Below are 9,635 nucleotides of genomic sequence, written 5' to 3'. Positions count from 1 at the left end.
AACAGTTCTTAAAGTCTGTGGGGCTCTGAGAGACATGCCTGTGTACTTATCTTTGCCCCTACTGTTTACTGTGTTGCCTTGCGGTAATTACTTGGCCTCTCTGTCCTTCGTTTCTTAAACCGCAAAATGGCACCTCCCTCAAAGGGTTGCGCTTTGAACTGTGCCTGGAACACATCAAGTCCTATAGAAGTGTGAGCTGTCTCACTACTGAATACACTTTCATGAATACTTTGCGAATCCCAGTTCCAGGTAAGGCAAGGGAAGAACAGATTGGACAGCCATGGCAATACAAATGGGCTTTGCTGGAGAAGGGGGTTATAGAGGTGTCTGCCTCAGGCCTGGGAGACAGTGAAGGTGTGTCTGAGTGGGAGAGCACAGATTTTAGATCTGGAGGCCATACTGAGCAGCTTGAGAGGCCCCCACCTTTTTAAGATCTCAGGACATAGAATGGAGAGTGCCTTTTCCTAGCAATTCCTACTTATGTGACCTGGTGGTAGAGCTGCCTCTGTGATAGATCCTTGATACCACCAGGCTGTGCCAGGGACGATGGGGTGGCAGCTACTTGGAGGGGCTGGAAGAAGATTGTGGGATTGGGATTAGAGGGAAGCCTGTGAAGACAGGCAGGAAATGAAAACAACACAAATGTTATGCAAAATAAACGAGCATCTCTTATTATTGAACAGTGGCCTGGTCTAATGGCACCCAGAAGATGTTAGTTATATCAAAGTTGCTCGTATTTTTTGCAAGCCTGCTGGCTCTGCTATTACTAGATGGGGAGTGCTGTGCTCTCTCCTTGGCCTGGAGCTTCAGGTCACATTCTGCACACGCGTCCCTCCAGGGCCTCCAGCTCAGCCAACACCTCCTTGGGTAGATCCTGGTTGACCTGCTCTGTCAGGTAGCTCCGAATATCACGAACTTCCTGTTTCCAGAAGTCCTTGGGGAGTGAGAACAGCTGGGTGGTATCTATGGCTCCCAGGCCACTGAGATCCAAGGCCCCTTCCTTTGGCACCAGCCCAATGGGCGTCTCTCGGGCACTGTCCTCTCCCTCTAGCCGCCGGCAGATCCAGTCTAGCACACGAGCATTCTCCCCAAAGCCTGGCCACAGGAAGCGGCCCGCCTCATCGCGCCGGAACCAGTTGACATGGAAGATGCGGGGCAGCCGAGCCCCCTTGCGCTCCTCCATGCTTAGCCAGTGTTCTAGGTAGCGCCCAAAGTTGTAGCCGAAAAAGGGCCGCATGGCAAACGGGTCGTGCATGATGATCTTCCCTGGAGAGGGAAGCACTATGGGTAAGAGATCTTCCTCCTTACTGGGCAAGGGAAGGGTACCCAGCTGGAAGAAGCTGTGAAATGTTCGAGGTTCTGAAATATCCTCAGGGCAGGGCAAAGAGAAGGGATTGATGGGGAAAAGATAGAACCGGGAAGGGATGGGACCATTAAAGATGGCAGGCACGGACAGGAAGAGGGTTTATCTCAGGAAGGGAGGTAGGACGATGAGGGCACACAGACAAGAGTGAGCAATGGGAAGGGTAATCACCTTTGTGTTCAGCTGCAGCAGTAGACTCGGAGCGCATGGCACTGCCCACAAACACGCCGTGGCGCCAATTGAAGGCCTCATATACCAGGGGTACCCCTAGAATACCAATGCAGAGGGTCACAGGCAGCCCTTTCCTTTGGAACCTCACTTCATCCCTTCTGGTGATCTTGACTCCTAGTCTCCCTCTCCTAGGATCTCATCGCTCTCCTTTTCTGACCCCGTGTCTCCTCCTGTTTTTGCATCTACCAGGGGAAAACTCTGGAGATAGACAGCTACAGCTGGGGATCCAGGCCAAGTCTCCCTGAGCTTGAAATACGAGAGAAATGGCCCTAGATCTAGAGCCAGACCTTCTACCAAGAAGGTAGCCCCTTAAGGCATGGAGCCCACACATTGTTTACCTTTAGGTCTTCGGCCTCCAAAGATGATGGCGTCAATGGGGACTCCTTCAGGAGCCTCCCAAGCTGGGTCCATGATGGGGCACTGGCGAGCCGGGGCACAAAAGCGAGAATTGGGATGTGCACAGGGCTCCTTGTCACCTGGCAAAGAAAATGCAAACACTATCACTTCAAGGGGCGTGCCTGCCCCCAACACACACACACACACACACGCATGTACTCTTGCACAATTTCGTTTTGCCTCATCAGCTCCCCACAACCTCATATGGTAAGGTGCAGGGTGAATGGAGCCAAGATATCTTTCCCCAAATGGGCAGGCTATTTGTCCATCTTGGTGCTGCCAGCTGAGCTACATGGGACAAAAGTGGGAAGGCGATTGGAGATCATCAGGGAACTAATGTTTATGCCAATAAATAGCCACTTGGCATTGACCCGGGCTCAAGGGAAGGGGGTTAGATATTGATGTAAATCTATTATGGAATTTTCCCCCCAGAAACTATTTCTTTATTTATGGGCTTATTATTTAAATAAACATCCAAGCCTAACACAAAAGCTGAGACTGTCAGGTCAATATTTTAGACAATTGACCTTCTATCAGCAAACAGGAAGAAAAAATCTCCTAAGCTATCAAAATGCAAACAAGAATTGATTTTAAAGCTAACAGAATTTGGGTAATTTCCTCAGCCCTGCTCAGACCATTTAGCAACTTCAGGTGCCCTGGAGAGGGGTTGGGGTACCACCATGCGGGGCTCCTGAATGGGCTTTGGGTCTTCTCCACTAGAGGTTGCTGGGCAGACCTGCGGGGTGGGGAAGTCACAGAGCCAGCACCCTCCTGTCTCCGCCCCCAGCTCCTGCCTCCTCTCTCAGATAAGAGCCATCCCTGATGCTTCTCCCTTGAACTCCCATCTGGCCCCGATTCAGGACCCTAGCACAGAGTATTGTTCTGGAAACTCAAGCTGAGCACATAGCGCCCTAGTTACAACCCTGACTCTAGAGATGATGAAAGGGTTGGGGAACTGGCCTGTGGGGAGAGATTAAAGTTTCTTGGATTTCTCAGTTGGGTGGGAAGGCTGAGGGGGCTTAATGATGGTGTCTGAGAAGATGAAGGGTGATCAGATGAGGAGGGTAACTGTGAGGCCGGCCTGGCACACTTGAGTATAGGCTTTGGTGACCACAAGGCTCGCCCCCTTGTCATGCTCTTCTTTGCTCACAGTCCTAGGTCTCTGGGCTCTGACTGTAGAATGAATGCTACTAAAAGCTGAAGGTCCAGAGTGTGGCGCTGGGGGCAGCATGGAGCCATAAGGCCCCTGGGGTAATGGCAGGGTTGAAAGACTAGCTTCTGGGAAAGGCTAAAGAGCTGGTCTGAATTAATTTGGAAGAAAGATCAGGGTGTATGTGTTGAAGGAACACGGGAAGGGGGACGGAGAGGGTAACAGTAATATTGACCTTTAGGTTATGGTTATTATACAGGGGATGGTGGGAGCCAAGTGGCAGAAGAAAAGGTGGGGGTGGGGACAGAGTAGGAGGCAGGCTTCCATCTTCCCTAACAGGTCAGACTTTATGGGGTGTGGTTTCAGCCCAATTCTTTTTGTAATAATTTTCAAACCAGTCCTTCATCTTCTTTTTTTTCCCCTTCCTTCTTATATTTCATGGAGCTCTGGTGGAGCAGTGGTTAAAGAGCTCAGCTGCTTACTGAAATGTTGGCAGTTCAAACCTACCAGCTGCTTCTCAGGAGAAAGATGTGGCAATCTGCTTCTGTGAAGATCTTCAGCCTTGGAAAACACTATGGGGCAGTTCTACCCTGTCCTATAGAGTTACTATGAGCTGGAACCGACTCCATGGCAATGGGTTTTTTGTTTGGGTTTTTCTTATATTTATTAAGAATTTATTATGCATTTGGTGCTGTGTTAAGCCCTTTGCATGCATTATCTAAATTTAATTCTCAACAACCTTATGAGATAGGTACTATAATAATTACCCCCATTTAACTAACGGGAAAACTGAAGCTTAGGAAGGTTAAGCACTTAGCCAAGTCACAAAACCAAAAAGCAGTGCAGTTGGGACATGAACTATGATCTTGACGGGGGTTGGAAAACTACAAACATTTACAACTTCCTGCGCTTTCCAGAGGTCCTGGAACATGGCTGGAGGCTGTGGAGAAGGCTTTCATATCACGAAGGTGCTAAGCCTGGGAAACTGTCAGGACTCCTCATCTGACATACCGGGTTTCCAGGGTTTGCCCAGCCAGGAGGTCACGGTAACGCCAGGTGCAAGAGGCTGGTCAATACCCTCCCAGTACACGCCGCCATCACTGGTCTCAGCCACATTGGTGAAGAGAGTGTTACTCTGGATCGTGGCCATGGCATTGGGATTGGTGGTGGCAGAGGTGCCAGGGGCCACCCCGAAGAAGCCGTTCTCAGGGTTGATGGCCCGAAGTCGACCTGTTGGGAGGAGAGGTGAAAGAAAGGAAGGACCAACCAGGACAAGTTGAGAAGTGAGACCTAGGGAGGTCCTGTTCCACCCCTCCCTGTCCTGAGCTGGTTTGTGGGGAAAGCCTCTGCCTATAGAATGGCTAGGCTACCCAGAGTTATGGGACAGGGTCAAGCTGCTCAAGGGAAGCTCTGTCAGAGCTTACCACGAACAGTGGGGGAGGGACTCCTATGTGATGGAAAGAGCCAGAACTCAGAGTGTGGTCCAAGAGCCTCTCACCTTCGCTGTCAAACCTCATCCAGGCGATGTCATCTCCCACACATTCCACTTTCCAGCCTGGCAGTGCGGGCTGCATCATGGCCAGGTTGGTCTTGCCACAGGCACTGGGGAAGGCGGCGGCCACATAGCGCTTCTTTCCGGCAGGGTTGGTGATGCCCAAGATCTGCATGTTGGGGAGACAGGAAACAAGGAGTCAGTCACCAAAGGTCAGGGTAGTGTGCATGGGGAAGGACAGCTAGGGGTTCACAGGGAGGGCCAATGTTGATTCACTAAATAGGAGCACAGCCTTGCCGTCAGCAAGAGGGAGCCCGATATTCAGCAGCCTGGGACCAAAGCTTTGGGCAGAGTCCCTGCCCACCAGCCTGGCACCGCCTGGCAGGGGGGAGGCAAGGCTGAGGCAGACCAGCCAGGCCCTGCCCCAACCCTGCCCCCCACGGCTGCCCGGATCCTCACCAGGCCCTCACCAGCATGTGCTCCGCCAGCCAGCCCTCATCCCGGGCCAGCCGAGAGGCGATGCGCAGGGCAAAGCACTTCTTGCCCAGCAGGGAGTTGCCACCATAGCCGCTGCCGAAGGAGATGATCTCCCGCTGGTCAGGCACGTGGCCAATCAGGGTTTTCTCTGGGTTGCACGGCCACTGGCTCACTGGCTCCCCTGGGGACAATGGGGTCATGGGACTGCTGGCAGGGGTATCAGAAAGTGGGGTGTTGGGGTCCGGAGGTATCAGGGATTGGCAGGAGATACTTGGGAACTGTGGTGGTGCCAAAGGGTGGCTAAAGCCCCCACCTCATATTACCCACCAGCTCCCATGCCCCTACTCTTTGACGTGATCCACTGACTTTTCTTAATCTTCTGCGTACTCCTCTGCAAACAGCCTCACCCCCGGCCCAGACTGCTGCCCTGGATCTTGGGAATTAGGTTTTCAGAGAGGGTGAGTAGGATTTGAGGTTCCCTAAATTTTTTTTTTTTTTTTTTTATGAATACAGCAGGAAGACCTCCGTGTCCTCCCTTGGGCAGAGTACGTGCTTACCTTGCCCAGTGAGGGGCTGACCCACGGAGTGCAGACATTTCACAAAGTCGCCATCTCCCAGAGCACGAAGCACGGGTGTCCCCAGCCGGGTCATAATACGCATGCTTGCTACCACGTAGGCAGAGTCAGTGAGCTGCACCCCAATGCGGGAGAGTGGGGAGCCCACGGGACCCATGCTGAAGGGAAGCACGTACATGGTGCGGCCTGTGGAGGAGAATATCACCTGGATAAAGGGTCCCAACCCTGTTCATACCTCCAGTGCCCCTGCCTCTGTATCCCTGTGCTGATTACCCTGCATGCAGCCTGGAAATCTCTCATCCACGGCTTGCTGGAACTCAGCAGGGGACATCCAGTTGCCCAGCTGCCCACGGGCCCCACCAGCTGGGAGGGGCACTGTGTCCCGTTGAGAAGGAGTTACGATCACTGTCTTGCTCTCTACTCGTGCCACATCCTTGGGGTCTGTGCGGGCCAGCCAGCTGGGGGAGAGGGGAGTATCAGTAGATGGTGGCCAGCAGATCTCCCTCATCCCCAGATCCTCTTCTTCAGGTCCAATTTGTTCTACGTCCTTGTGATGGCCTATTTCCCCCCATCCAAAAGCATCTCAGACCCTTCCTCCTGGTTTTGTCCCATCTAGGGGGTGGCATACCATGGCCCAGCCCGCTCGGCGACTCAGCCCCTGGGAAAAACTACTTGAGCTCATGAGTTTAAAAAAAAAAAATTGCAAAAGCTCTTATTTATATCAGCTTCTTCATTTAATGTCAAGATACTGATCAATTCCAGTTCGTGATTCTGTTTCCCCCAAAGCTCTCATTCTTGCTGACTCCATTGGAATAAAAAAAAAAAAAACCCACTGCCGTTGAGTCGATTCCATTGGGATAGTCCAGTTAAATCTGGCTTTGTCTTGGTAAACACAAATGGCTTTAGTCCAGGCACCTACCCCCATCTCAGGGGTTGCTGGGCCCAGGAAGGAGCTTACCAGTTACTGTACTTGGGGAGCTTTCGGACAAGGCCTTGTTGCTCCAGCAGGGTCAGTATGGCAGTATTCTCGGCCTCGGTTCCATCACAGATGTGGATGCCCTCTGGTTGGCACAAACGGGCGCTGCGTTCCACAAAGTCTCGTACACCCTCAGGTAGCTGGCCCAGATCGCCACTGAGTACTTGAAGGGTCTGGAGGCTGCGGCGTGATGCCCAGCCCCAGGGGCTCAGCACATGCCAGTTAAGCCTGTGAAAAAAAAAAGACAGGGAGGTAATGAGCCAAGTGCTCTAAGTGCTACGGTGGAGGTTGGGCAAGTGTGGGGGGTGGGACAGACAAAAAGCTTGGCGGAAAGCAGTCTGTGTAGAGGCCCCATGAAGAGTAGGTTGGAATTGGAGTGGGGGATGGCTTCAGGCCACATGTACCTTGTGGCCTTCATGAGGCTTAATGAGAGCATCTCCTGGTTAAGTGACACTGGTCTGGCTAAAGGAGTATAAAGGCACGTGCCTGGCTGTGTGGAAGTGTCTGTGTAGGCATACTGATGTGTTATTATTATGTGCATAGCCCATGCCTATGTTTAACCATGTCTGGTCAATGTCTGAAATGGGCAGGTGCCCCAGGGCCCATGGCTCTAGAAACTGTGCCCAGGTGACAGTTTCATGTATCTGGTGTTTAAGCTCTTAGCCCTGTTCTTTCCATTCTCAAGTACAGTTTTTTGTAAGTTAAAATGGCAGCTGTTTTTATTTTTTTCTTCTGGTGTGTATGCTGTAGGGTTATGAAAGCCCTGAGCAAACTGAAGTTCTTTGAGGTAACCCAGCCCTCTTCTAGCCCCAGCTTTCTAATTAGGCTCTTGCACAGAGAGGGGGTGACTGGGTGTTGGAATTCTGGGCACCCAGTCTGCTGCTGCCCACCCGGGCCAACAGGATTGTGTAAAACGTTGCTGTTAGGTAGGTAGTTTTGAACTGTGTGGAAGGTTAACTGTTGGGGAATGAGTGTGACTGCTTGGGATTCATACCCCAACTCCCAGGAGGGCATGGTCCCTGTTGTCTGTCCTCTCATGTCCCTGGGAGAGGGAGAAGCAGGGTCTGCTCTGATTGGACTGGGTCCAGGGTGAAGTGATCCGGAGAGAGCAAAGGCCATGAGAGAGAAGTTGCCCTCCTCCTATGCCAGGGCCTCACCCACCAGAAAACTGTGCCCCACACACCCAGGACCATGTGATTCTGTCCCTCCCCTGGCTCCTTTCTAGAGGCCACATGCCTAGCAAGTTTGGTATCGGTGGTACGGTGGGACATCAGCTTACAGGAAATTCAGACTCAGGGGGGTGTAAGCCTAGGGATGGGAGAAAGCTACATGTTCAGATCTTGGCTGTGGTATCTTGAGCCTGGCTAGGATGGGAGCTGGGGTGGCTTCCACGAGTCACAGCAGGATGGAAACTCAGTGTGGCCCCAAAGGCAGGGAAGGAGGACTGCTGGGACCTGGGTCTGTACTTACCTCAGACAATTCCTCCCCACCCGCCAGCATTAATTTTAAAGACACTAGTTTTTTTTTTTTAGTCTTGGGGAGTGGAGCCCTCTGGAGCAGTGGTTAAGAGCTCAGCTGCTAACCAAAAGGTTGGTAGCTGGAATCCACAAGCTGCTTCTTGGAAACCTTATGGGGCAGTTCTACTCTTTCCTATAGGGTCGCTAGGAGTCGGAATCCACTTGACCCCACCGGATGAGTCTTGGGGAGAGTCTCTCTTCACCTGGAATCTGGTTCAGGAAGCCACTCCTTCACCTCCCCCCTCAAGTCCTCTAAGCGGACCTTCTCCCTTTCCTGTTCTCCAGAGACCACCAGGAAGACATGGGGTCAGCGGCAGACTCTGGGACAAAAGCTGGGGAGACAGGAGGCCATAGAAGGAAGACAAGGGCTCCCGTTCTAGACAGGAGAAGCCAGCCAGCCATATACGAAATGAAGGCAACTTGGACCCCTCCTCCCACCTTGCTTCCCTTCCTCCCCGGCCCCAGTTCTCTCTGGCAGCGCCGGGCTTCCCGCCAGGTTCCAGCCTCGGAGGAGGCCGGGAATGGATGTTTGCCTTCTACCTTCTTTAGGGAGCTCTGAGCTCTGTTCCCCAGAGACTCAAGCACCCTTGACCCCTGGGCCCTATTGCTCCTCACAGCAACATGGGGTGCGGGCTGGGAGACCCTGCTAGGGGTCTGAAAGTTCCAAATGGGAAGGAAAGGAGAGTACACGCATACAGGGCTCAGCGGGGACCTCTGAACAGCGAGGAGGGGAAAGGAAGTTCTGTGAGTGGCAGACAGAGACCGCGCGGTCAGAGACGAGCAAGGCAGGGAGGGGGAGGCGGGGACGAAAGCGAGGAGGCCAGGAGCGGCGAGGCAGCCCCAGACCTCGGGAGAGACGCACGGCCAGTGGGCCGTGGGCCCCCTGCCTCCTCCTCCGCCGATGGGAAAGCAGGCGGAGGTGGGCGATGAAGGCAGCAAAACTGGCAGCCCCAAGGGGGCCAGCGCGGCGAAAGGTGCAGGTCGCCCCGGGCTGGGGGTCACTCACCGCAGGCCGGGGCGGTACGCAGCGGCCATGGCACCTGGACGGGGGCTGCGGGGTGGCCACGAAAACCGAGCGGAGCCGGGCAGATGTGGAAGGCGGGGAAGGAGGGAGCGCGGCGAAGGGAGCAGGAGCTGGGGCGGGAGGTGCTTAAAAAGGAGGCGGGCGGGCGGGAGGGCGCAGGAGGCGGAACCCAGCAGGGCCGGCGCGACCCTCCCCGCCCCGCCGGCAAGCCAGCTCCCCCGACCCCCGGCTCCAGGCCCTAGGCCCGCCCAGTCTACGCCCCAGAACCGGCCTCCCGGCCCCTAGCCCCATCTCGCATTGGAGGACTGGGTCCGCTCGACGGCCCCTCCCCGAGACCCGCCCCTCGCTCAGCCTCGCCCCTCTGTATATGATGTAACTTTGAGGACTCTTGCTCCCGGGGGATGGCGACTGGGAGACACTGGTTGGCAAACAAA

At 53.9% G+C, this 9,635-nt stretch overlaps 1 protein-coding gene across 1 annotated transcript; it reads right to left on the bottom strand.

Annotated features, from left to right (window-relative positions):
• Positions 1-643: 643 nt before the first annotated feature.
• On the bottom strand, positions 644-9,306 carry PCK2 (phosphoenolpyruvate carboxykinase 2, mitochondrial). Its single transcript, XM_003420955.4, has 10 exons — positions 9,184-9,306; positions 6,643-6,888; positions 5,958-6,142; positions 5,667-5,870; positions 5,103-5,290; positions 4,639-4,801; positions 4,152-4,370; positions 1,933-2,070; positions 1,535-1,630; positions 644-1,266 (listed from the first exon to the last, which is right to left on the bottom strand). The coding sequence occupies exons 1-10, from the start codon at positions 9,210-9,212 to the stop codon at positions 812-814; spliced, it is 1,923 nt and encodes a 640-aa protein (XP_003421003.1). The 5' UTR covers positions 9,213-9,306; the 3' UTR covers positions 644-811.
• Positions 9,307-9,635: the final 329 nt, after the last annotated feature.

This window comes from Loxodonta africana, chromosome 10 (assembly GCF_030014295.1).
Source record: "Loxodonta africana isolate mLoxAfr1 chromosome 10, mLoxAfr1.hap2, whole genome shotgun sequence".
In the NCBI taxonomy this organism is placed as follows: domain Eukaryota; kingdom Metazoa; phylum Chordata; class Mammalia; order Proboscidea; family Elephantidae; genus Loxodonta; species Loxodonta africana.
The sequence above is the reverse complement of the archived record's forward strand: the minus strand, read 5'-3'. Positions and strand labels throughout refer to the sequence as shown.

Excerpts from the sequence above, each read along its gene's own strand:
- PCK2 (XM_003420955.4), bottom strand. The coding sequence starts at position 9,212 with ATGGCCGCTGCGTACCGCCCCGGCCTGCG. Across the intron at positions 5,871-5,957 it reads ATTTCCAGGCTGCATGCAGG|GCCGCACCATGTACGTGCTT; the intron begins GTAATCAGCACA and ends TCTCCTCCACAG. Across the intron at positions 1,631-1,932 it reads TGGAGGCCGAAGACCTAAAG|GGGTACCCCTGGTATATGAG; the intron begins GTAAACAATGTG and ends TTGGTATTCTAG.